The following is a 27,958-nucleotide window of genomic DNA, read 5'->3' as shown; positions in this document are numbered from 1 at the left end:
TTTTCATGTCAGCAGACATCTTTAATCCAGGCGGCAGCAAAGGCTAGGAAACACAGGTCTCATTCACAGGAATGAGAAAGTCCACTCAAATATCACATGAGAATGAGTTCGCAGCATTGCTGCTGCTTCTATCACAGACACTTTTCTTTTTTCTGGTTCTTGTGCTCAAAACGAGCTCTCTGGAAGCAGGCCTCAGAGAAAATCCTGGAAGAAAGAAAGAATCATCTTAAAACCCGATGCGTGCTTCAGAAAATCATCTCCAGAGATATCCTCTCCCACAAGCTTTCTGCCAAAACTGTTCAACTGTGGACTTCATTTTTCATCTTCGTCAGATTTGCTATTAACTGCAAGTTGATGGCACCTCCCAGCAATCTCGCATTACGCCCGTCTTATGACGCATACAGTTTCATATTAAAATTAAATTAAATTAAATAATTAATTAATTATTAAATTCTGGCACCGCAACTGTTCAGATGCCATGGCAATGAGTGTTAGCACATGGACTTGTCTGGTTTAAAATTTGTGCTTGCGACTCGAGATGATTCCGCGGCTTAGTTTACTATGTTTACTTAGTTTACCTGCCTTCATCGCCCCTAATTTTTAAGAAATCACAATTCAAGTGCAGAAGAAATTAAGGCTGTGTACATGCATAATCTCACTGCAAAATATTGCATTTGTAACACAGTTTTTTTGCACAAGATTATCAATTTGCAAAGCCACAAAGCCGTTTAAAGTAAGAAGGATGAAGTTTAAGCAAATCCGTGTACTATCACTCCCATTCCAAGTTTAATTATCTTAGCAATGGTCTGACGATGTCCCCTCTATGCCACAATTGTAAAGAAAGTGAATCAATAGACCACTACTTTTATCATGCAGCCGATATTCACACCAGAGGAAGATATTACTCGAAGCTTCACTCTGCGAAATTGGATTAGGGTTAAGTATACCAGTATCATCATTTGGGGCCTCGACACTATAGTCAGAGACGTTTGTTCTGCAGTATTTGATGTAACAGAAACAAAATGATTACCCTGCTAGTTATTGTACCTTTATTCTAGATATCAATTATGCGTTCATTTCATCTAAATTTGCTTTCTCTAAATTCTTTACCATTAATTTTCTCCTTGATTGTAGCCTCTTTTAACATTCACCTTTCAGTTAGTCTGACTGCTCGCTTGCATACTAGTCTAGTTATTGCAACATCTTCTGTTTCTTTTTTTGTTTCTATTTCGTTTACGTTACATTTATCATTTTCAAACAAGAATTTCCTTTAGCTACCTCCTGCCGCCCGATTCCTGGCCTGTCTAAACTGCCATGCTTGCAACTTCCGCACACACTAGCATAGTAATGTTTCTAGGAAACTATATGCTGCGATGGATGATTCCATTCTGTGCCTGTAGATTTCCCAATTTTCATTAGGCTACCTAATCCTCAACAATCTTTGACTGCATTTTCCTTTTCCTTGCGCCCGTTCTATCTCTTTATCAAAGATAAAAAGTCCACCAGTTTAGACTGGTTTAATGGGTTTAGAGAGCTAGTGTCTACCACTGTTTGCTTTCTAATCGACACCACCTGTCTTCCCGTTCCTCGATGTTATGTCCCACTCTGTAGCCTTTAGCACAGTTCTTAGCTTCTCTTCAATCTTCCTTGTTTACTTCCAAGCTTCTGCCCTCTATCTTGGAGTGGAGATGAAAAGTGTACAGCGTTCTGCATTTACTAAGATAGAGGGCAGAAGATTCTCAGCCAGAAACGTAACAGTAAAACCTTATAGACACAAGCTTTCCATATACAGCAAGGCAGCTAACCTAATTGAACACAGCAGCTTCGGTACAGTAACTGAAAGTTGGCCACAAAATACAGATCAACGGACACACTTGCAAGAAAAGCCCCCATTGTCTGTTGCCATTACAAGGTTTACGCAATTCAGTTATGTGCATAGGTGCAAAATCTAATTGTGAAGTGTCAAGTGTTGCCGCATTGTGTTGCACATGACAATACAAGCTTTTCTTACAACAAACAACGCTGGTCCAGAAAACTGGTTGCCTGTTCATCTTGCTTTGATTTGATTTGGGTGTTCAAGGCTCAGTTAGCTACAACAACCTGTGTCTCTACCTTATGAACTAAATTTAACCTACAAGATTCAGCATATACCGCATTTTTGTTTTTGTAAACTTTCATGGCAAAAACTGCACTTTATGGTCCTGATAATTCAATACAGTTAAACCTTGATATAACGAAATCAGTAGAATGGATCTTTACTTCACTATACTGAAATACTGTTATATTGGCATCTTACTTTTTATGCATAAAGTGCAGTCATTGATGGACTTTCCTTACACAGGATAGACTGCACAATGTTTTGAATTATTGGGAAACCGGAAAAAAAATTAATTCCAGCAAGGAGAGAAAGCTCATTATTGAAATTGAGAGTAGGTGACCGAAGATGTACTTTCACTCAGAGTCGACGATGTCTTGACAACGTTCGTACTAAGCGAAGCCTACAATGCTTTCACATCAGCTCCGCTTCCACGACTGGGCAGTGTCACCCCAGTGGGACGATGCTATCCTGGGAAGTGCAGGCAGAGGGGAGCAAACTCTTCACCTGCCTCTCGCTTCAACGCGCAGGATTAGAGCACACATGAAGCCATAGCCATCTCAACTCTCTTTTACCTTGCACCCGCCACACATTACCTGCAAGATGCTGACAGGCATATGGAGCCACAGGTAGCTCAATTAAGAGTAACTACGTGGTTCTTTTCATAAACCAGACAAGTAGCAGTGTTCAGTACTATACCAAATAATAAGGAGCACAATATATGAAATTGGAGCCAGAACAAAGCAGTGATGAATGTTTCATGGCAGCAGGTTTTTTTTGTACATACTAGAGAACAATAACATTTGAAGACACGAACACAAGTGCAAACTTAATTTTAATGATGGACTGGATGAAGTTTATTATTATAATACAGATACATCTGGTTAGTGACAAGAAAAAACTAACAAATTGTCTGTAAGTGACGGTTAACACATGCAAGATACAATAACGCAATCTGCCCAACAAGGTGGGCCGGAAGTCAGTCATAGCTGCAAATATAGTTTGTTTTGTGTGCACGTGTTGCACATGCTTGCGTTCCACCTGCTCAACAAAATTTGGAAGTTTGCGTTTGTGCCAGCACCTTCACAGGTTATTGTGTGCAAAACTCGCTATCATGGTATACAAGTACAAACTTGCCCAAATGATTTCTTCAGCGGTAAATGCACAATCTTCCTAAAAGTCGTTAAGAATGCAAGTCGCTGTACTGGACAGTACAGTGACGTGACGAAGAGTTGTATGAACACTTGCATCCAACAAATGACCAGCCAATGCCCAGTCAGGTCAGATGCTAGACACGTTTCCTTCCATGTGTTCGGTGAATTTGCAGATGCAAAATCCTACCAAATAATGCTTCATCTGCTTCCTAGGCTGCGTGTTACAGCATTAATGTTGGCATGCAAAGTCTGAGGGCCGGCTGCTCATGAGAGGCACATTGCAGTGTGTAGATACGTTTTTGTTTATTTATTTACTATTTATTAGCCTCACTTCAGGGCCCTTCAACAAAATTTTGGTGTCTCATGAAACCATGTAAATCAGAGTCCTTGAGTGCAATAGCCCGATGCTTAATGACCATTGGCGTCATATTTCCCTCTAGGTTATATTCTTAAACTAATGGCAGAAGTGAGTTGCTCCGTAATTTCAATGAAGCGTTCCTGCTCAGAGACGACACGTTTTAACTGAGGAAAAAACATGTCATGCCTGACTTGCCTACAGACCTTGCAGTTCGCACCCAATCTTTTATTTTTAGTCTGGCTCCTCCAAGAGCCCTCCAACCGAGGCGCTGTGCACCTCCGGAAATCGCACCTGCGGCTTGCAGTCCGAAGACGAGGAAGCACTCGGTCCACCCTCTTGCTGCATGCTGGATGAGCCGAGACGCCAAGCACCAACATCCAACGGCACACCTTCCACCGCGGCCGGTGTGTCAAATGAAATGCCCAAGTTTTGAAAGCATCGTGAGTCACTTTTGTCTCTCGGGCGCATGCTTGCATCCTGCTGCATCCCAAACGGGGGGCAGGCACCATCTACAGGCCCCATGGTTGCTGGCAGCACCTCTGGTGGAACGGAAGCCGGACTGATGCTGAGGTGGGACAGAGGCTGTCCTCTGAGTTGTACCAAGGAAGGGTCCCAGGACATCTGTGATACCTGAGACAGTGGGCCTCCGGCAATGCTCGGCTGCTGCAATGCATTTGAGGGCTGCCAAATAGAACTAGCAGTCACTGGCTGCGCCTTTGGCACAGCGGTCGCCACACTGATGTTGAAGCTGGATGGTGGCTGTCCTCCAAGCTGCCCCATGGCCTCGCCCGACGACGTCTGTGATGCTTGAGCAAATGCGCCTGCGGCAACACTTGGCTGCTGCAATGCATTCAAGGCCTGCCAAGTGCAAATGCCGGTTGCTGGCTGCACCTCAGACAGAACGGAGTCCAAACTGCTGTTGGCGCTGGGCAGCGGCTTTCCTCCAAGCGTCCCTATGGCTGTGCCCCAGGACGTCTTGGATGCCTGAGAACATGGGCTTGCAGCAATACTTGGCTGCTGTGAAGAGTTTGAGAGCTGCCAAATGGAACCGGCAGTCATTGGAAGGATGTTTGGCAGGGTAGAAGGCAAACTGACGAAGCTGGACAGTGGCTGTCTTCCGAGCTGCCCTACAGCGGTGCCCCAGGACGTCTGCGACGCTTGGCTAGAGGCAACACTTGGCTGCTGCAATACATTCGAGGGCTGCCAAGTTGGATTTACCATCACTTGCTGCATCTTCGGCACAGCGGACGCCAGACCGATGTTGAAGCTGGATGGTGGCTTTCCTCCAAGCTGCCCAACGGTATCGCCCCAAGTCGCCTGTGATGCTTGCGATGGGCCAGTGCCAACACTCGGCTGCTGCGACGCATTTGAAGGCTGCCAAGTGGGACTGCCAGCTGGGCCGGGCACCAAACTGGACTGCCTTGCGGATGGTTCAGCGACAGGGCCACCGTCACCCTCACCTTGTGAAATTTGAGCGCTGTGACCCTTGTTCATCGCTTGTCGAGAGTTCAGTAAATCTTGTATGACTTCAGTGACCTCGTCATGTAACGTGGTTTGAATTATTGTTGCCACAATGCCGTTGATTCGGTCGCACACTTTTTCCTGGACATAAAAGAAAATGCACATGAGGCAGGTGCACATTTGGGCTAGTCTGTCTCTGCACTACTGGGACCAGTGCATTACCCAAGACAAAAACACGCAAAGAGAAGCGCCTGTCCCCTTGTCTCATTTTGCTTTTTCGTCTTTCGCCATGCACTAGTTGTAATACCTAAGAGCGCATTGACATACAGCATGCACTTTGTGGCCCCAACACACGTGCATACTCACCACGGTGGCTTAGTAATTATGGCATTGGGGTGCTTAACATGAGACCACAGGTCTGATTTATAGTCATAGCGGCCACATTTTGATGGGGGTGAAATGCAAGAGCACCCGTGCACTTCGTGCACATGGAAAAAAAAGAACTCCAGGTCATGAAACTTATTTTGGAGTCCCCGGCTACGGCATGTACCATAATTAATTGTGGTTTGGATTCTATTGATCATTTGCCCTGCTGCTAGTCATTGCAAGGCCCAATGCAACAGCGTAGCAGACGACCAAGCAAGCTAAACAGACTGTCAAAACACTTCACAATGTTCTGCTTTCGTGTGATCGCCTTTCATCTCTTGATGTCAAGACACACGTGCGCGCGCACACACACCCACACACACATCTTCTGGAAAGAAAGTGAAACTGCAACTGGTCGTAGAGAAGCCAGCACTAAATTATTTCGGAAACTCAGAGGCTTGCCATGTGTTTTTTCTAGGGTTTCAGAGTGCAGGAACAGCACTAAATGGAAAAAAAAAAGTCGAAATGAATGTGTCAGTACTCCTTTAAAGGATCCCTCATCATCATCATCATCATCATCAGCCTGATTACGCCCACTGCAGGGCAAAGGCCTCTCCCATACTTCTCCAACTACCCCGGTCACGTACTAATTGTGGCCATGTTGACCCTCCAAACTTCCTAATCTCATCTGCCCACCTCACTTTCTGTCGCCCCCTGCTACGCTTCCCTTCCCTCGGAATCCAGTCTGTAACCCTTAATGACCATCGGTTATCTTCCCTCCTCATTACATGTCCTGCCCATGCCCATTTCTTTTTCTTGATTTCAACTAAGATGTCATTAACGCGCGTTTGTTCCCTCACCCAATCTGCTCTTTTCTTATCCCTTAACGTTACACCTATCATTCTTCTTTCCATAGCTCGTTGCGTCGTCCTCAATTTAAGTAGAACCCTTTTCGTAAGCCTCCAGGTTTCTGCTCCGTACGTAAGTACTGGTAAGACACAGCTGTTATACACTTTTCTCTTGAGGGATAATGGCAACCTGCTGTTCATGATCTGCGAATGCCTGCCAAACGAACCCCAGCCCATTCTTATTCTTCTGATTATTTCACTCTCATGATCTGGATCAGCAGTCACTACCTGTCCTAAGTAGATATATTCTCTTACCATTTCCAGTGCCTCGCTACCTATCGTAAACTGCTGTTCCCTTCCGAGACTGTTAAACATTACTTTAGTTTTCTGCAGATTCATTTTTAGTCCCACCCTTCTGCTCTGCCTCTCCAGATCAGTGAGCATGCATTGCAGTTGTTGTTGTTGCAAAGGATCCCTCACCAGGCCCTATTGCAAATTTTAGTTACACACTGGAAGTTCTAAAACGCCATCTAGGAATCAATTTAACTAACTAATTTTTCATATAAGTTCCTTATTATAGGACAGAGAAGAAACTGAATGCCCTGTTACCATATGATACAGTCAAGAGACCGGTACAACTGCGAACAAAGGCAACACTCTCTCCATCTACCTTGAGTAGTGTTTACGGGCGATATTCCTTTTCCACCTTCTCCCATGCCAGAGCCAAGATACCATGCTGGGCTTACATGATGAACTGCACTCTTTTTTTGCAGCGTACTTCTGTTGGCATCATTGTGCATTAGACAATTTATCGAAGTAGCGGACTACTGCAATTTGCGTCACGACGTTTGTGCGTGTCACCTCGACGCTTTGGCTAGGAACAGCGCTTCAGACAGAGGGAGGACACACAGCATTTGGCTTTAGATTTCAGCTGCTTTTGCGAGTGTGACGTGCTCTAATACTTTGCAGACGACGATCAGCATCACGTGAGGAGTGCGCTGCACTTGTCTGTTTAAAATGACCAAACCTGGCAAGGGGCCCTTTAACCCTTCCGCGTGTTTCTATTTACGCCCAAGCCCAGTGCTTCACCTCTGCACCACCATGTGCCGCTCCCTTCTACCACATTTCTAGGTATTTTGCCCAAAGCGCCACGGCGAGCGCCCTAGATCCTTGTAGGTAGGTACTTGGTGGGATTCATCATCTACTTCATCATTAGCCTGGTTACGTCCAGTCATGTACTAATTGTGGCCATGTCGTGCCTGCAAACTTCTTAATCTCATCCGTCCACCTAACTTTCTGCCGCCCCCTGCTACACTTCCCTTCCCTTGGAATCCATTCCGTAACCCTTAATGACCATCGGTTATCTTCCCTCCTCATTACATGTCCTGCCCATGCCCATTTCTTTTTCTTGATTTCAACTAAGATGTCATTAACTCGAGTTTGTTCCCTAACCCAATCTGCTCTTATCCCTTAATGTTACACCCATCATTCTTCTTTCCATAGCTCGTTGTGGTGTCCTCAATTTAAGTAGAGCCCTTTTCGTAAGCCTCCAGGTTTCTGCCCCGTACGTGAGTACTACAGACTTGCAGAGTACTGCTTCTTGGTGGGATTAGGGGGATGTTATGCCTGGGCGCACAATCTGCTCTAAAAGCTGTTGCTAAGAGAAAATAGGTTTTTCAAAACACGCCGCCGAGGCTATTTCGAAATAAGAGTTGTGTGCGGAAGCTGACCCTGGACATAACTTTTCAGTTTGGATAAGGGGATAAAAAGGGTGTGATAAGAAGCTGGTCGTGGTGTGCGAGGTGCTTCGATCTACAAAAGCTGGGATAATCGTGGGGCATCGAGGGTTTCTCACACCACGAGCCTCGTCATTGCTGAGCTCAAGCGTCCTTTCTTGACATCACTATCTTTCTTTCAAGCCAGAACAATACCAAGGCATTGGGGCTGCACACTAAACATTAAACTATAGCGCGACATCCAGAAAAACGAACAAACAAAAAATGCAAAAGTTCCTCTCGGAATTAGACTAAGCATGCGTAAGCATTGTGCATTTGTTCATCTCCAGGCAGCCCAGTGTCATTACCAATGTTATGAAACTTGATTAGACCAGTGCTAATGACAGCTCAGTGGCGACACGAACTGCTGCCGACGGCAGCACAAGGAGCATTGATGACGCAAGCAAAGTACTGCAGATGGATGCACCAGGTGCACTGATGACGTTCCAATCATTATAAGCCGTTATTGCTCTTTAGCGCCTCATCCGTCCACGTCGAACCATTGTTGAAATGTGAACGTACTCGGGCAGCGGCTTCTTATTGTGGCACTGCTGCACGGGCCGCTGCTTGAAAGCGATCTGTGATGCCCACAAAGAGAGCAGACTGCTCATAGCCTTGCACACTGTGTTCTCGCCGGTTACTTAGCTTTTAAGAGATGTGCGTGCCCCTAACTTGAAAGCGATCTGCGAAAGTGGCAGAGTGAAGCATTTGTTGAGAGCACCGTCGGCACTATTTCGACAATTTCGTTGGCATTGAAGCAGGAGACAGCGGAAAGGCAAGTTCGCTCGCTGCTGCGGGCGCTATCTCGAAAGCGGTCGCCTTATTACGGGACGGACGAAGGGACGGCTTGCTCGTTGGGTTAGCATACGAATGCTTACGCATTTAAAATTAAATCTTAGGGTAAGCATACGAATGCTTCCACATTTAAAATTAAACTTATCTACACCGCCTAAACTCTGCAAATACAGGCTGTCCCGAGCAGAATGTGTGCCCAGGCACAGCCAGGGGTGCAAAACCAAATACCTAGAAGGATCTAGGGCACGTGCCGTGGCGGTTCAGTGAAAAAGCCCCTAGAAATGTGGCACGCTTGGGCGGCGCAGCGGTGGAGCGCTGGGCCTGGGAGTGAATAGAAGCATGCAACCTTTTCAACCCAAAATCTTTATAACTGCAAAAGATTGCCCCCTCCCTCTCTATCTTTTCTTTCTTGTTATTTAATTATTTTATTTTATTTCCCTGGGAGTTTGCACATAGCATACTCATTGAAGATATCCAACATACATTGTCCCTTTTACTCAATGAAGATATTAATACCCGTTTTGAGAACTAGTCATTCTCACAGTACACAAGCCTGAAATGATAAGTTTTTCAAGGCATGGCAACAACAAAAAAATGTAAACACAGCTGCAACGCAACTGTCGTGCATAAACCGGCAGTGCAAAGACGAAGTGATTTCTTTTGTTTTGAGATGGTAGACATTTATACGTTTCCTTTATTTGACTCAAAATTAGCGATTACTTACTGCTGAGAATGTTCTTCCAATCACGAAATAGGTCTAGCTGCTTGCAATGATGCTGCATGACGACAATGCGGAAGCATGCAATCTTTTGTTGTTTTCATCACGACATTGTGAATTCCTTGCTGCATGCAGTGTAATAATATTTGGCTCACATGTTCACAGGAGCCTTTCCTAAGATTGGCAACATTTCCTTAGTATGCTCAAAAAATGTTTCAAGGCCCCTTTCAGGATCAAGTTTTATTGGCAACTTCAGCGAAAACAAAGTGGGTTCTGAAAGGCTAAATAAAAGTTAACCACAAAAGCATACTCACAATAAACTTCCAGTGTCTGGCGTTGGTTTCACCTGCGGGGGTGTGAATGGCATGTAAGCATGGCGTTTTGTTATGTTCACAGGCAAGAAGTCTGTTATAAGAGTGCATCCAAACCTGTTGAGGGTATGGACACATGGCTTAGATTCCCGGAACCTGCTTTGGATGTCTGTGGAGGTGGCTGGTGCACTTCCATCTGCGGACGTGCGTCGGCTTGTGACAGCGAGTACTTTGCCAGACCGCTTGGAGCATCTTTGCCGGGCTGTTCCATCTTCGAAGAAATGCTGCTGCAGAGAAGTCACAATGGCAAGTGTCACAAGTGACAAGTGAAGCAAGTGTCACATCGAAAAAACGGTGAAGTGGGCCAGTCACTGTGGATGCATAGTGGTGGTGCAGCCAATTTAGGATTTTAGGATATGGAGCAATTTTTGGAGCAGGAAAAAAGAAGTACTCAGGCAGTTTAGGATCAGGCACACAAGTCTTTTGGAGATTAGGTGGACCCGCCATGGTTGCTCAGCGGCTAGGTGTTGGGCTGCCGAGCATGAGGTCGCGGGATCGAATCCCGGCCACGGCGGCCGCATTTTGATGGGGGCGAAATGCGAAAACACTCGTGGTACTTAGATTTAGGTGCACGTTAAAGAACCCCAGGTGGTCAAAATTTCCGGAGACCCCCACTACGTCCCCCACTACGGCGTGCCTCATAATCAGAAAGTGGTTTTGGCATGTAAAACCCCACAATTTAACTTTTGAGATTAGGTGCAAATGGCACTTGAATGGCACGGGCAAGTAGAACCAAAATGGCACATCAGGACCACCACTGCTGTCAGGAAAACACAACATACGGCAGAGATGACTGAAGAAACCAAAACAAGTGCTTACTATTAACTGAAAGAATATCAGTAGAAGTGTACATGTGTATCGGTACGCACACGCATTGCGATTCATATATCTATGTAATGCTTCTAAATGAATCCTTCCAGTGCTAGCCCTGCGTTCTTCAGTCGTCTTTGTCCCTTTCCTTTTTCAACATTGAGATGGCATAACATCAGCGCAACAGATACAGGGTGCTCTTCTGCCCAGGTCCTTCGCTGGAATCCCAGAATGCATTTGCCAGAATGGTATTTTAAAAAAAGCAAAGCAAAAGCACTAAAAAAAAACGTCCTATAACATACATTTGCATTCCTGTAAACCGTATCCCAAAATCATTCCTCTACCAATTTGGGATGACCTTCACTGGAATGCCAATGCACCTTTATTGTAAATTTCAAGCACAGATACTGAAAAAGTTGCTATTTGTCTTGGAAATTCTGCTGAGCAGGCATGACTATCTCATAGCGGCGTCATGCCACCAACGCCTGTAGCACTAACAAGTGAAGTATCAAGGAGTGTTTATCAAGCCGTCAAGCAGAGTTTATGAACAAACACTTGGTACCCAGTTTCCTACAAAAATTACTGGGAGTCCTGGCACTGCAATCGTCCGTGGGAACAATGGGTTGCACACGGATTTGTCCAATCTTTGTTTGTGCTTGTAGCTTCAGACATTCTTGAAAGTGCTTCTCTATTCTTTTCAAACAATCATATACAGTGAACGACCGGTTATTCAGATGTGCCTGATAATTTTGATGCTTTCACGGTACCACCATGTACCCCACATTGAGACGCTGAGACCCTTCAGCGTTCGATTTTCCGACGTTTTGCCATTGCCGCAGGTTCGAAATGGAATTGAAGCTGCCACATTCGCCATTTTGATTATCTCCCAGCCTCGAACCAACGCTCTCGTGCACCAATTCACTGGCAGCCATAGTAGTCATCTTGTGCTTTTGTTAAGCCTAGCTGCTTCAATGTTCACTATCATGCTTCCCGCTATTCAGGGTCGTGTTTTTCATTTAAAGGAATTGCCGCGGTCGGCAATGCCCCGACTCCGCCTTTGTCATGCTCACCGATGGCGTCAAAGAAGCACAGCAAGGGTTTAAAGCATTGCCTAATGCTGGTTTCCATAAGTCAGCTTCACCGCAATATAGTGATGTTGAGCGGTCAAGCTTACACAATGTACTACGGTGAAGCACACAAATAGTAAAAAGGGGATACCGATGGGGGGACATAAAATGTATGTGCCCGGCATCACAGAGATTACTAATAATTGTACTGACAGGCCTTTAAAGCTATTTCAGATAAGGCTATGGAGATTAAAGCCCTTGAGGGCAGTTAAAGGTAAGCATTCATCTTCTTTATTTCTTCCCGACGTTTTCGCGGTCCCTAGGAAGTCCAAAAAATTGGACATTAACTGTAGCTTCCCTTATAAACATGGCAAGGCAATAAGCCTCTGGACACATGCATAATCACTGCGAACTGTTGCACTTATAACGCAACATTTTGTTGAAAACAAGAAGTCACAAAGCCATTTGAAGCCACAAGGACAAAGCTTGGGCAAATCCACATACAGCTGAACCTGGACGTAACAAACATGTATATAAGAAATTAACAGATATAACAAAGTAAATCTAAAATGTTTCTCGCAGGTATCAGCCCTAAGCAAATGGGAGGTGTCCAAAACATGGTGGGGCCACAACGTGTTTACAGCTCTGCAATTGTTTCCAGCGCATACTGCCCGCAAAAGCATTGCCTTTGAGAACTGTTTGTCACTGTCGGGGAGCAGTCAGTGGGCACTGTACTTGGACACCACCTATACATGCTTGCAACAAATGCTGGATATTCACAAAGGTATTTTTGTGTCTGATGTGGCTTCGTTACGAGGATGCTCAACTCTACCGCCCGTCATTGCCTTGCCAACTGAACCAAGTTACTTGCAGAAACCAGTGCCAGAGTTCCCCTTAGTAACCTTTGTGGGAAACTCTAGGCAACTCTGACAACTCTAGGAAACTCTCTCCCGCAAAATGCTGTGGTACCTCACATCACATATTAATGCTTCCTGCTGTCATATGCTATATTAGCATCTCTGCACACCCACATTTATCTTATGTCTTTTGCATTACACCAAGGCTGGTCACAGACTCACTCACTATGGGACGCTAGCTGTTAAATATATAACACCTGCAAAGGGTTCTCGACCGGCAACTCAGTGTTCGAACAATACGCTGTTGCACTTCTGTTGCCGGAAGGGGGACTTGCATGGCTGCAGTCAGAACGGTTCTTGATAAGCCATAAGTCAAGCCCAGCCAGCCCCTACAGTTCCCATCACTTGTGTGCCCCCTGAACTGCCACTTCGAAAACTCAAAATGATGCAGGCACTTCATTTTCAATGGTGCCAAGTTGCAGAAACTTTACAGTCTGCGAGTGATAAGTGGATCCAAGGAGGACTTTGTTAGTCACAATCATATGAAGTGAAAGACAATGAAGCCAGAGGAAACGATAGGGTTATATTGCACTGAAATGTGGAAATAATGAGGCAAATGAAAGTCAGCAAAAGGATAACTTGCAGCAGATGAGGCCCGAACCCACATCTACCATATCATGCATGCACCCATAGCGTTTCCTACAAAAATCACTAAAGGGAACTCCTGCACTAGTGTCTAGGGGCGCTACAAACACGGCAATTCAGTCAGCATATGAAATGATGGTTAGTACATTGATTTGGCTAAACTTCATTCTTCTGGCTTCAAACAGTGTTGCGACTTAGCAAATTGGTTGTCTTCAACAAAACATTGGAATAGAAACTCAATTTGCCGTGACTGTGCACATAAGCAGAGCCTTCTTGCCTTGCGCATTTAGAAAATTAAACAAATTCAGGCCGATAAAGGCAGATACGTCGTAGAGAACAAAGCCACAAGAACATCTGAAGCCACAACAACAAAGATTAGACAAATACATATACTAACCCATCACCCCATTGGGTAGTTGTACAATTGCAGTACCAGTTCCCTCTAATAATTTTAGCATCAAAACTCCATGGCTAGATCAATACGCTACCATGGCACTAACCTCCCTGCCCACTTTCACTTTCTTGGGTGTTAGTGTGCACGTACAAGATTTAGCCCTCGGAATGTTAGCCAGTGCAGCTCACGGCCAAGGTGGCGGACATGGCTGATGCGGAGTGTCTTTTCAACCATGAGCACTAATACTCTGAGCTTAGAAGCACGCAACTGGCCAATAAACCCTCCTCGTATGCTAGTGCACATCAACAAGACTGCCAAATTCAAGGCACTGACCATCCAATGAGCTAAAAGACCAAGGAGATCCAAGGAGCTCGATTTTTTGTTAGTCCACAATTATACAAAGTAACAGATAATTGCAAAGAAAGCGTAGGGAAAGAAAGTAAAAATGCCACAAGCATGCCTTTGCAGGTCACTGATGAAAGGGTTGCCTGACCCACGAGGGCTGAGCTTATCCTTAAACTCATCCGGGCTAAGGCACACCACCCCCTGAGGCTTCCGGCCCTGCCAGGCCAGGTTGCAGTGGACCCTGTCTTTGCAGCCCATTCTGCCGACCATGTAGTCGATGTTGACAATGTCCCCCTTGTGGAGAACTTGGTTGAGTTTGCACATGACCGTCCTGCCGTCCCTGTAGAAGCAGTCCACATTGACCGCCACCTCCCGGATGGTCTGCCCCTCCCTGGCTTCCACCTTGGCGGAACAGTCGGAGACTTCCATCACTGTGCCCTTCCTGCCCGAGAAGACATAGACTGTAGGCTCCAGGGGGGGCCCGGCTGCAGTGGATGTCCCATTCGTGGCAGCCTGCAAAATGTGTGTTTGCATTTTGGCATACATGGAGCAGGAACTGTGAAACAAGATTAACCATGGAGAAAACAATTTAAATGACAGCTTTCTTTGCCTCTTTATTACAGACTGCAGGGGCTTTTTTGCCAAGTAGATAACTTGAGTCACTGGATAGGCACCATGGGGTAAGTTGCCCATTCTTCGCTAATCCCCCAGAATAGAAATGTGCCACTGTGACACAAGGGATGCAGAAGCTTTAAATGCATTTGCATATCTGTCATACTCCTCCACGTATACAACCCCCATCAACACATGCTTTGACACAAAAAGCTAACAGCTACAGGCAATGAGGCTGTACGTTCGTCATTCACTACCGCTGCTAGTTCGCCAACTCAAACAAGCTTTGTGGCATTTAGATTCAAACACTGGATTGTATCTGCAAATTTTCTTTGAAACCATATGTGTATGTTCACCTTTCTCTGTAACGTTCCTTTCCGTGGTCCTACTGGTCCACCTCGCCTCTGCTATGCTGGCATGCTGTACTACTGATCACTGTTCTGCCGAAACGCTGGCATAGCAGGATGTGACATTTGTAATTATGTACTACAGCTTTGTAACTACATACTGTATATCGACCTACACTAAATGCCAGTCACGACTTGGTAATATCCAATGAGAGTTTAAGCTTCAAACACGCTTCAAGAACTCTTCCTCCCCTCCCAAAAATAGTCATAGCACCATCCACACATGGTTCTCACTGTTACGATGCGAAATGCGCGGAACGGTATGAAGATATCACAGGACAGGTAATAGTGTTCTTAACAATAGTGCTTTTAACGTAGCTGTGCTGCTGAGGTTCACTGTTCTGCCGAACCATTGGCAGAGCAGGATGCGACATTTGTAATTACATACTACAGTTTTGTAACTACATACTGCATACTGACCTGCACTAAATGATAGTCATAACTTGGTTAAGTTTAAGCATCAAACACGCTTCAAGAACCCTTCCTCCCCTCCCAAAAACAGTTGTACCACCATCCACACTGTTACAACATGAAATACACCAAACGGCATGAAAGTATCACAAGACAGGAAACAGAGTTCTTAAGAATATTGCTCCTATCAATATTGTCTCATCGTTTAGCATCTACTACACCATAGCAAAGCATGAGCACAGTGGCAAGTAGTCATGCGTGGCTCTCAGCCTCCCCCTCCAGGAAGCGAACAAAAAGGCGACACGTGTCTTCCACGCATGGCCTAGACCATAGCTTCCTAACACAATTTGAACAAGCAAATCTTGCCGTGTGGTTGCAGTAACTGTACATAATACTTTGCAAGAACAAGATTCGATAGAGAACAGGAGCAAGATTCCGAAACAAGGTTCTGGAGAGTCTACTAGTAACAGTGATTTTCCTTGTGTTCCTAAGTGCACAAACATGCCTAAATCAGCTACAGCTCTATGCAGTGATGCATAACACACGTTGTGATCAGATTCTCCTGTTTTGATTTCAATTTGTGCTGACAGCAGGAAGATGAAATTCCACTTTCTTTTTGATTAATAATAACCAATTGTCAAATAATGAACAGCACCATCATCTTTGCAGTAAAATCAATCAGTAATAATCGCTCTAAACAATTAGATTCTTTTTAGTGCCAAAACAAACATATTTAAACATTCATTATTGTCTCACACCATGCTAACTTTCAGTGACACTTGAAACTAGGCTAGTTGGTGAGGTTCCATGGTTCTTATGCAAGCGTAACAGCAGCAACACAAACATGCACAAGACCGAACACTTATTTTTGTGCCTCCTTATTTTAAATAATTTTCTTTTTGCATAAGTATGCACTACGACAAACTAAATTTATGTTTTTTCGTGTCCACATCCCTGTTCTCACATGCTAGTTCAGGAATCATACGCGCTAGTTTTCAAATTTGTTATTAAATATTTTGCACGCTGTCAATGCGTCTTCCTAGCGTTGCATTCTCCAAAACATCAAAATTCCAGTGTACACTCTTATTCCATTTTTGAGTACTGAATGCCTCCTCCCCTGCCTGTTTTACAAATCATCTGTACGTTTTAAAATAAAACATTCTGCCCACAGGTCACAAGTGACCTGTACTATCACTTACGTTGCCAGTGGCAGAACCCGAGGGTAGTGATGGGCTGGTTACTGAAACGCAACATAAAAAAATATTAGTGACAACATTAGGACATGCAAAGAGGTAGGTTTCTCTGCTGTGGAAACCGTATTGTCCTCAAAAAGGCGACTCAGCTGTTTAATTGCTTTATAAGTTCGGTTCTTATTACTGACTGCTATTTTACCAACATGAAAAACCAATTTTTTTAGTTTAATTACCACAGTTAGATGCTGATCACAGCATCTTCATGCACACAAAGAAAGTAATTATCAATTTATGTTCTTGTTGTAAAATGCTGCTTTTCTCTGCTTAAACACAGGTGAACATTTAACATCACGGCTTTTGTCAACTCGTGGCATTCAAAGCGTTCTTCACGGGTGCTTGCTTTGTCATCTGTGCCTACACAATGGTTTAGATCAAGTTAGTAAGAAGGTTTAGGAAAGCTGACAGCACATATGAGCTTAAACCACATTCACACAGTTCCACAAGCATCAGACTTTATATCCTGGATGAATCTTCCACATACAGGGTGTCTAAGTAGTTGACATTTCCAAATTCCCTGAGTTTTCCAGGTTTTCCATGAGTGCCTTTGCAAAATTCCCTGAGTAATGCAGAACTATGTTTTATGTCAAGACGGGCTGAAACCATATCACCCGATGCTGTCACTCTCTATTAAGCATATGAAAAAAAAAATGACCTAATGCAATTTGAATACTAAGGAGTAGTGTTTATTTTATTCAAAAAGAGAATAGAAGGGAGGGGTTAGTAAAGTGCACCGCAAATAAAATGTCTTCGAAAAAAATTTGCAAATCGAGTCGGACATTCTCTAATATAAATAAAAAGGAGATGCATACAGGAGCAAGTATTTTCGAATATGAGCTATTTCTATCAATTGATAGCAAGCTCAGTGGTACGAAGCACGAACTTTTTCATAATTGAGATCCTCTCTCAACAGCTCGTAAGTCAACCTCAACTGTCCCGACATACTACCAACCCAAATGTATGATGCCTCAGTGTAATGCTTCACAGCTTTAAAAAGTTTATTTTGGTTTGTGTGAGGGACACCTGCATCTCAGCGTCAGCTAAAGCTCAAGCTCCTTTAAAGCGGCGGCAGCACGCTTCCTTTCCCGTTCATTCCTCAATGTGTAGGTCCTTTCTGTTCTTGTCCTCTTTCCGCCACGCGTTCACCCAACGGACCATTTTAAGCATCTTCTTGGTCAGTTGCACCATCCACGTACGATTTTTCGAACTCCCCAGGGGCCGCGAAAACGTCCAAAAAATCGGCCGGTTGGAAAAAATAAATGCATGTCATTTACTGCCCTTAAGGCCTCAATCCGCCACAGGGACATTCGAAAACGCTCTGCAGGCCTGACGGTACACGTATTAGGCATATTGGTGCTCGTACTGTGACAGGAAATACCGGGTGCACGTGTGTATAATTAAGGAATACATACTGTTTCCCGTGGCAACAGCCCCTTCCCCCACTTGTTATGCTTCACTGCAATACTTTTGCGTATGCTTCACCAAGAAACATTTCCGTACAGAGGCGAAGCTGACTTTCAGGAACCGGAATTATGCAACACACCGTGCTTTACAAGCTTCTAAGCCAATCGCAAGGACCACAAAAGTGAAGTCTGTGCCATTGCTGACAGCAGTGAATTCTTTCAATAAAAAATGCGGCACCCAACGGCAAGAAGCTTCATAGCGAACGTCGAAGCATCTAGGCCTAGCATTGCCGCAAGTGGTGGCTACGGCTGCCAGTGGATCTGCGTGCGAGAGCGCTAATTAGAGGCAGCGAGGTAATCAAAATGGCAGCGGTGGTGGCTTTGATTAATGCAGTTTCGGACCTGCGGTCACAGCAAAACGTCCGGAAAATCTGACGGCGAAGAGTTCTGTATCCGAAATTTCCGACGTTCTGATACGTTGACTCTATGGGGTACGTGGTGGTGGCGCGAAGCCGTCCAAATTATCGGGAATCCGGAAAGTCTGTCGTCTGTACACTGGCAACTCCCCCAGCCGACGACAGGGCGTCAAAGACGATTCATTACGATTCCTATCTGTTACTCGAGCCAGCATTACTGCGGCTTTCGACCCTTTCAATAAAATTACAGCTAATTTTCCCTGATAGAGGCAGAAATTCCCTGAGTTTTCCCCGAGTTTTTCCAGACTACTCAAAATCCCTGAGAATGCCCGGTTTTCCCGGTTGGTAGACACCCTGCACATAATCTCTTCCGAGATAATTTTGAAAAGTATTAGAGGCAATGTGCAATACAAACTACAAGGGGTCTCATGTGTATATTCAAAATCGAGCCATTCGTATTATTCACAATCAATCCTACACTGTCTGTCCTACACTATCTGTATGTTACTACACTATAACCGTATCATAAGAAGCCAACAAACACTGACACCAAGGACAACAATCCTTGTTCGCTTCTTATGATATGACTAATAAAAATTGGGCCCCTCCGTTGCTTAACGCCTGCTTCACCTTTGCCGCGGGTCAGCCCGGCATTGCACTATCTTCGGGATCGGTCCACGTATTAAAAATAGTTGGTCCATGTCCATGGGGACTAGATCTGCCATAACCTAGACATAAACAGCTTTGCTGTAAAACAACAGGATTGTGCACTGATTTTCAGCTGATGTTTATTGAAACAGGCATTTTATATTGATGCAGGTGTGTTTTGTTAGGTGGTGGCGTGATGGCGTGTCATTATGGCGAGCATGTGCGAGATAAAGCTTGCATCTCTGCAAAATGCTTCTTCCAACAAGAAAGCGTCAGTCGATAGCCAGCGCATAGTCCTGCCGCTTGATTTCATCCCTTCATCTTCATATTTTGTGCTGTCATAATTATGAAGCCCCAGAGAGCATACATTTCTTTAAATGTATCACATGTATCAAATGTCACAAGACGAAGCATACGCCAAGCTCACCATTCTGTTTGTCAACCGGTTTCCTTCCATGCAAAGCTGACGACGGCCATTTGGAGCAACTGGGTCCTGGAGCTGGACTGCTTGGCCCTCCGCATCTATCGCCGTGAGACTGTGGTTCACTGTGCACGGTCATGCCCCAAATAAAAAAAGAATTTATGTCAGCGAATAACAGTTAAAAGTATCCCAACATAGGTGTTGCACCTTGCTGCTTTTGGTTGTGTGTAGTCAGCTATATGTAAAGATGCAACTTTATTCATTCGATTTAATTCATTCTATGCCTGTGGGCATGCTGTGCCTATCAGTTGCACATTTCAACAAAGCAAGGAAAGGGGGGGGGGGGGTCTGCAAAAAGGTGACACCATACAAGCAAAGACTCGACCATACACCACTTCACTCGCATGTTGCTCACCTACGAAGAAAAATAGCTTACGGCATACGTATTTTAATTCAATCTCGTGATATATTTTCTCAACCTACATTACTTTCATTATAGTACTACGCTTTTATTCATTCCCATATTAATTACTGTATCACATCTTGGGGCAATACCTACAGCAGCCACGTTGTCTCCCTTCAAACTTCGCAAAATCAATCCATTAGAATACTTACCTGTAGTCCTTATCGCAGCGACACAAAAGAACTCTTACGTGCCAACAACATCCTAACGGTTGATAACACTTTCAAATACAAGCTAGGTATATTATTAAAGGAAATCAACAATCAGCTTCCTCTGTTCATCATCCCTCAATCGAACCTAGCAAATACTGACTTGACAAGGTTTGCACATAATCAGGATTCCATTTTACCTTCTGTTCATACCAACTATGGCAAACAAATGGCATACTTCATCGGAATCAGTCTTTGGAATATCATACCACCGGCAATCAAAAGCTCTCAATCAATTGAAAAATTCAAGAAAGAACTCAAACCTTTCCTCACACCCATGCCATATTCTGCATAATTGTGGCTACTTACATTTTGTCCCATTCCCTATCATGGCTACCTGTCCACAACCTTTTTTTCATGAAGCATCTCATCAGGGGTTCTTTAAATTGCTGAAAATAGACTATTTTTTTCCGTTTATTTTTAGTATTTTAACCCTGTAACCATCTGACAACTGCCTGTCTAATTGTGACTTTTGGTTTTTTTGTTTGCTGCTCTTTGTCTCTTTTTTTCTTTTGCCTGCGATGTATTTTATTGTTTGATTTCACTACTGGTGTTTGCTGCTTTTAATTATTTTCCTACATTCACTACCATAGGAGGTCCCAATTCAGTCTGACTATGGGACCTCGTTCTGTATACCCAAATTTTTGTAATTTAATGCCTAAATAAAACCACTTCTGACTGACTCTATCCATGTTCAAAAAATCAGAGTTACAATATCTCAAGGCTGATTCGGCTTCCCAGAAAGAAGCTGAATTGTCATTGCAACATCAGGACTCATTTTTCAAACTTGGATGGAGATATTTCTCTCTTCCCAATTGTCTCCTTCAAATAGATTCCGCCTCTCGGATTCGCAGCTCACATTCAGATTTAACACGCACCAAACAGATTCAGATTTCACAGACAGATTTCAGCCAAAGATGTTTACATTATACGAGAAGTGACAACAAAACGTTAGGCCTGTATTACAGCACCCACACCAGAGGGGCTGCCCCACAGGTCGCATACAACACAGCTAAAGTTCTCTGATGACTGCAGTTCATCCAACCCTGTAACCTGCTTATACATGGTGTGAAGTACAAAGGTACAACCTGTGGAGACAACTCTAGGCATTTTCATGCGAGATGCTAACTAGAGAAATGAAATAATGTTCACTATGCCACGTTCACACTTAGCAGGCAACGCTGCGGTTGCCATGCAAGCAGTGCGGCTATAGGAATTTCACTCAAGTGTGTTTTGCTAGTTACATGTTAATTTGCGATGCTTACTCTGGAATAACCTACTTCAAATCGCAACTGCAACATGTGGCCATAAGGTTATTAGTGCACTCTTGTGCTTCGAGTGTGCATCATATGTTTGGTTGCAAGCGTAAGCAGAAACTGCGGGCTGTGGCCACTGGTCACAGAAGCGTGCCACTTCGTTAGTGCGGAGCTAAAGAGGTTCCAATCTATGATGCCTGCCATGTCACATAGTGACATCATATTTTGCAACATAAATGTATGATGCCTCATGTTACATCGAATTAACGGATAGTGTAGATTTTCTTTCGTATGTGATGCACTGTTTTTTAGCCGCAAATAAAGCTGTGAGACAAGTCGCTCTAGCCTTCATAGCGTTCGCCTGCTAGGTGCGAAATGTGCTCTGTTGTGCTTAGCACTCAGTCGTGGTTTGTGCAATTATACCAGATTCACTTTGGGGAAGTTAAAAACAGTGACAGAAACACAGTTTGAACAAAACATTAAACCTTTCCACAACTTACGCTAGTGCGCTGAGCTTGCTCAGTGCTGCAGGGATGTTTTGCTGCGCTGCCCTGGCCTTCAGCAGCAGGCCAAACTCCGAGGGACTCGTTTGGTGCACGCTTGGCCTTTCGCCCTGCCACACGAGGCGACAGCACACCTCCTCCCTCCCGCCAACCGTACCGACCATATAGTCGATCTGAACGACGTCGTTTTCGCGGAGGATGTTCTTGAAGTGGCCTACATGGGGCACGTTGTTCCTGTGGAATGTGAAGAACTCCACATTTCTGCACCCCTCTGGCTCCTGCACCTCGCACACTGCACTGTGGTCGTTCACAGCCTTGAGGATCCCCTTGCTGTGAGGGTAGACCACGACCGAATGGTCAACATCGGCGGCGGAGCAGAACTTGGGAGGCGTACTGAAGATACCAAGGTCTCCTGCTTCCAGGTCGCGAGTGCCCGCGGGCATTTCACTCATAGCGACAGCAAGGGCGTTGTGAAACGCGCTTTCGCTCTGCTCAACGGGGGGGTGCTTGGGCCGTTCACCAGTCCACATGAGCGTTGCTACCCACGTGTCGCGCTCCACTTCGACAGCGTCTACAAAGACATCTAAATCTTCTGAGACAGCGCTGTCCTTCAACATCTCACCGAATGACTTGATCTTTCTTCCGTTGCAGTATGCCACTGTGTCTGGCACCAGGACCATGACATTGGGTTGAACAACGGATACAAGACCCGTAATCTTGGAGTTCGGGAAGAAAGAGCCCTGGATGCCGGACAGTTTCCTTCGCGCAGAGAACTCCTTTTGGTCAAGCAGTAACTCAGCGATGTCGTTGTCGGACAGGAACGCTTCGTCTCCGCTGTCGTTGGCGTGGGAAAGTTCGGCACTTTGCACTTTGTTCACATTGGTGCCCCACCACTTGGCGTAACTGGTCGGCTTAGGATTTGGTTGGGCATCGAAGAGAACATTGTCCCCGACGCTAAACAAGTCATTCAAACTCTTTTCCGGCTGGAGCAAGGACTTGTCAATATTGTCAATAGAAAAATAAGCGCACTCTTTATTATCCTCACCAAATAATATAAATCCATGGCTTGGATTCACAGCCTGGATTTTGCCAGGAAATCTATTGGTCATGCTGACGCTACCTGGCTGGCACACCGCCTGGTTCGGTGCAGGGCTGCTGGTACTTGCCATTTTTCGCAGAAGTTCTATGCGAGTGGCCTGATATTTCGCTCTGTGACCTGGTGGGCTTTTCACTGCGTCTAGTATGACGACGTCACCTAACTTGAGCCCCGACTTGGTCAGGTCATAGTGTCTGTTTTTCTCAAAGAATCTCTTGTCGAAAAAAACACTAGCTCTGAGGGGGTGTACTAAATCAACAAATCCATAAAGCATCAACAACTTTGAGACTGTGCCAGTCACATTGCACAGCTCAATGGGTGCATCAGTCGTGTCGGGGCGTTTCTCGTCAGCGGGATTGCGGCTCTTTGCTGCACTGTTCTTGGCAGATGCGCGAGGTTGTGTGGACGTGTAAACTCTGTTGTCCGGTCCTACAACAATTGTGTCGGGATACAGTCTTGCGACCAACCGTATGGTTTCAGTAGTTGCTCCGAACCTGCCCCGGACTGAAGGTGGAAGCTGTGAAAGGATGCCTTGCAGCCTGGAGAGGGGCAAGCCTTCTTCAGCTCTCACAGCGTTTTTGAGGTGCGCCAATATAGTGCAGAGCACGATGTCATCATCCTGCGTGGACATAGCTGGCAGGAGGCTTCAGGTGCACACTGCAGCAAGTAGAATTTCGTTAGAATCATGCAACCAATGGCAATAATGAAGGATATTCATCCAAATGACCAACTAGGTAGTGTAGTCTTTAAAGGTTTCATTACCTTCAGCTGTAGTTATCGCAGTCAAAATAATTTATTAAGTGGTCAGTGATCATTAGAGTATTGCAAGAACTTGTCTCGCATTTTTCTTTTTTGCTTTATTAGTAGTTCGTGTCCACAATCTCAGTATGTGGGACCTAAATTTGTCAGATTCACAAAAAATAATAAGTTATACAAGCTTTCAATGCAATTCGTTTAAAGTGCTAGCCAAACGGAACACTGCTTCTTGGTGTAGGGTGTGTTCACCAAGGGTTCCTTCTCATACGAAAAGGAGAGGGTGTGGTCATGTGATCTCACTGGTATATGGGTGGGTGTGGAGATTGAAGCAGCAATCAATTGCATCAAAAGCTTTATATGGTAATAGAGGAGATAACAGAAGAGAGAAGATCGCGGTACGTTCCGAGAAAAGCAACAGCAGAGGACCGGACCAAGCTCCCAGTGTCAAATGTGCATAAGTGCAGAGTAAAAGCAGAGAGAATGACAGATGCATTGCTTATTCAGCTTTCAGTGACATGGTCACTGCGTGACTCGCAACAATTGTGCACCAGGCTGATCGACAAATGCATCGGCAATTCGTGGCCCCCTTCCCCCCCCCCCTCCCTATTTTGGTGACCATGAAAAGTAACCCTCGTAACCGCCCCCTATGCCAAGAAGCCAAGCTGCATTTGGTGACAGCTAAGATGGATAGTTGGATAGGATGGATGATGACAATCTTGCGTCAAATAAACTTGATTGGCTGCTTGATTGATCTTCACGTCTCATTGTTCGTACACTCTTTTTCCCTGCTTGGCGCATGTTTTGAACTGGTTGTATGAAAAAAGTACACAGTAACTAATGATTTTTCGCATGTTGAAGGAAATCTAGCGTTAAGCTGTTGCTACATGGCCGGCAATTATTGAATAAAGCACAAAATAGTACTACTATAAACTTTAAAAAGGCAAATTATAGTGCTTCAAATAGCTTTTTCATTCATTTCTTCTTGTCATTACATTAAGTTTGAAAACAATTGAAAGCCAAATGCAGAGTGTAGTTGTCGCAATAACAGAGGAGGACCAAAGAGGGAATGGAAAAGCTGCAGGTATTGCAACTTCCTCACTTTTCTGTGGACACCTCAAGTGCCTGGCGACTGAGAAAAAAAGTGCAGCACAAGGAAATAAGAGCGAAAGGTAAGTTAAGATAGTAGCAATATTGTAAAAAATAAGGGGGGTGGGGGAAATAACTACCGAGACAGTACAAAAACTAATAAAGTAATAAGCAATGAAAATGCCAAAAAAGTTTGACTTATTGCCTGCTTGAAAAGATGAAAGTGGAAAAAAATTTGTGGTACTTTTTGCAATGGGCAAAAAGTACCACAAATATGCAAGTATACAGGATGCCATATTTTTTTTAATTAGACAAAATTCTTAGAAACCACCTGTGGCAGCAGCATAATTCTAGTCATTGAGCTGGATTACTTGAGGTGAACATGCACGAAATATTGAGATGCATAAGTGAATTAAAAATTGTCACTAATTAAGTTCATTAATTCACAAACTAAAGTTTTGAACTAATTACATTACGGCACATTGCAATTTACGAATTGAAGTGAGTTTGAATTGAAGTGAGACTGGTCTAGGTACACGTGCCATCACACTTGCATAAAGATGCACTATTGTCCCACTTGCTTTAAAAAAAAAATGCCATTTATGCATTGAAGCCAAAAACAAATGGGAAACTCATGTGTTTCGCTGCACATTTTGAGAATTGATATCTTGAAACTGGTGTCATTCTGAAAATTCCTTCCAAGCGGATACACTTTGCAGGCTCACCAGCTAGAATTCGTAAATTGTAATATGTGTCTTCTAGTAGTCAGATAAAAACCTATTTAGTGAAATTTTCTTCAACTTATTATACATTGATTTCTTGTACAAGCAATTTCTCTGAGTAATCTGCCGCGGTGGATGAGTAAAAATTCTGTATAGCATAAAAAAACATGTGCCCGGTAGTCTGCACCAGGAAGTCAACGGACAACATAAAAAGTTCGAAAGCATTCGATTTGCACAAAGTACCCCATTTATCCATTCTAAAGCGCACTTTCTCCAGAAAAATTAGCTAACGTTATGTGCGCATTATTAAATCAAGCACGAACAAAAACTGCAATGTGTGGTGTCCAAATCTCTAATCGCACCTCAAACAGCATAAACCTCACTTCAAACAGCATTGGCGAAAGGTGCCTGTGGCAAAGATGAAACAAAATGTATTTTTTGGGGTGCCAAAAAAATCACTATATTTCTCTGCTACCATCAAAATCTATTGTGAGGGAACAACAATGCCTTTTCGATGCAAAAGGCGTCGAAAAGGCATTAGCAACGGGAAAGAGGCATCGCTACGAAATCGCGGCTCTGCAGGTGTTGCGTGAGGGAAGAGACAACAGAGAGGGCACCGCCGCGACGCCACGTCACCCTGGCTTTCGGAGGCCTTTGTTATCAGCGCGTTTAATTCCGTGCAGGCGATCGCCTGCGTTCCGACCGCACCTCGGCATGGCCTCGGCTTACAAGGTCAAATCAAAACGCGCCAAGCCAAGCGTCCCTCCCCAGCGTCTGTGTGCCTCCTTTGCCTACGTCGGTTCTCGCTCTGTAGCCTTCCGCTATGTCCCCACTAGTTTCTATGGCAGTCAGGCAAGGTGGCGTTAGGTCACGGATCGAAGTGCACCGGCCTCGTGCAAGCTAGGAGGCTTTGGCCAAAATAAGCGACTCAACGCGCTCGCCTGCCCGCGCGGAGCTCGTAACTCGAAGGACCGCTCAGCGGCGGTGAATTCGACGTAAATGCTTTCACATTCACAACTCCGTCAGCTCTAACTGATAAGTCGCCACAAAACGACAACGATGAAGTGCGCAATTCCTTTAGATGCCGTAAGTCGAACTAACGGAATAAAAAAAAAAAAAAAAAAAAAAGAGTGCGCGCGCGAAGGCACAGGCGTTTTTGGCACGAACACACCTCACGGATCGAACGCCTCGCCAGTGCTCGCTCCAACGCCCGAACTACTGTCAACGTGTTCCTGGTTCCTGGAGTTTCAATAAATCGTCAGCAGCCAACCACGACTGTAGGGACGCAAGAAATACATGCATTCGATAACTGTTTTGCGACTGTGCAAATTATACCCCAGTCACATATACGAGGCACTTTCGGGCGCGTCCGAATTTCTCGGTAGTAATGGCTCGAGTGTACGCGAATAACCCAATCGAGGCCGCGATATTGAATACCGATCGTGCTCGATCGCGATCGCGCACAATCGAGCATCAATGAGGAAAATAAACTGAATCTTTAGCTTTTTCTTTCGCATGCGCTCAAGGGGCGCGCGCAAATGCGAGAAAGAAGCTCTCGTGCTCAAAAACGCGTGCGCCATCTTTAGGAACGCGTTCCATATCTTTTCTTTCCCAACGCGGTGACGGTTTAAGGTGTCTTCGAATGCCTTTCAAAACACTTCCAAGCATTAATGCCACGTCCAAGAGCGACTAAAACGTTTCGCAGACATTTTACGCCTTAACCAAGCGCGCCTGCATGAACAGCGAACAGCGCACATACACCATGACCACGGCGTCTGACACACCACGAAGCCACGCCATTTGTGCGCGATTGCGAACGATTACAATCACCGATTGACATCATCCAGATAAATAAATTTAAGGCAAAGGCGATCACCTGAATCATACTTCAGCGTGGTGAGCGATCGCAGAAGGAACGCGTAATCATAACTGTCACTGCTTCCATAAAATCAAGTTTCGCGGTAATAGTAGAACTTCCTAGATGAGTGTCATGGTAGGGGGGAAAAACACATAACTCTGAGAGCTGCACCATCGTAAGTACGAGTCGTGTGAAATAGATGAGCAGCTTACCAAGACATGACTGCTCCTCGGCGGTGGACACAGCAGCTCCGAAATGGCGTTCGAACGCTAAGGCGATCACGGCAGGGAATGCGCGAGCTCTCGGGCCGAGGTACGGCCGAGGCGCGCGAGTCCCTGCGCGTGCATGTGGCGAAGCGACGATGCTGATTGGTTCTTGCGAC

The 27,958-nt window shown here is 44.9% G+C and overlaps 1 protein-coding gene across 3 annotated transcripts; it reads right to left on the bottom strand.

Moving 5' to 3' along the window:
• On the bottom strand, positions 1-27,916 carry LOC126527500 (uncharacterized). 3 transcript variants are annotated; one of them, XM_055068672.2, is made up of 9 exons: positions 27,789-27,916; positions 22,056-23,811; positions 19,634-19,752; positions 16,689-16,729; positions 14,175-14,572; positions 9,999-10,168; positions 9,885-9,916; positions 3,899-5,209; positions 1-204 (listed from the first exon to the last, which is right to left on the bottom strand). In XM_055068672.2, the coding sequence occupies exons 2-9, from the start codon at positions 23,783-23,785 to the stop codon at positions 193-195; spliced, it is 3,813 nt and encodes a 1,270-aa protein (XP_054924647.1). In that variant the 5' UTR covers positions 23,786-23,811; positions 27,789-27,916; the 3' UTR covers positions 1-192. The 3 variants fall into 3 exon arrangements, with proteins under 3 accessions (XP_054924647.1, XP_050031287.2, XP_054924646.1); XM_050175330.3 differs by lacking the exon at positions 1-204 and having other exon boundaries at positions 3,812-5,209; XM_055068671.1 differs by lacking the exon at positions 1-204 and having other exon boundaries at positions 3,812-5,209; positions 9,999-10,165.
• Between the last annotated feature and the right edge of the window lie 42 nt (positions 27,917-27,958).

This window comes from Dermacentor andersoni, chromosome 9 (assembly GCF_023375885.2).
Source record: "Dermacentor andersoni chromosome 9, qqDerAnde1_hic_scaffold, whole genome shotgun sequence".
NCBI lineage: Eukaryota > Metazoa > Arthropoda > Arachnida > Ixodida > Ixodidae > Dermacentor > Dermacentor andersoni.
The sequence above is the reverse complement of the archived record's forward strand: the minus strand, read 5'-3'. Positions and strand labels throughout refer to the sequence as shown.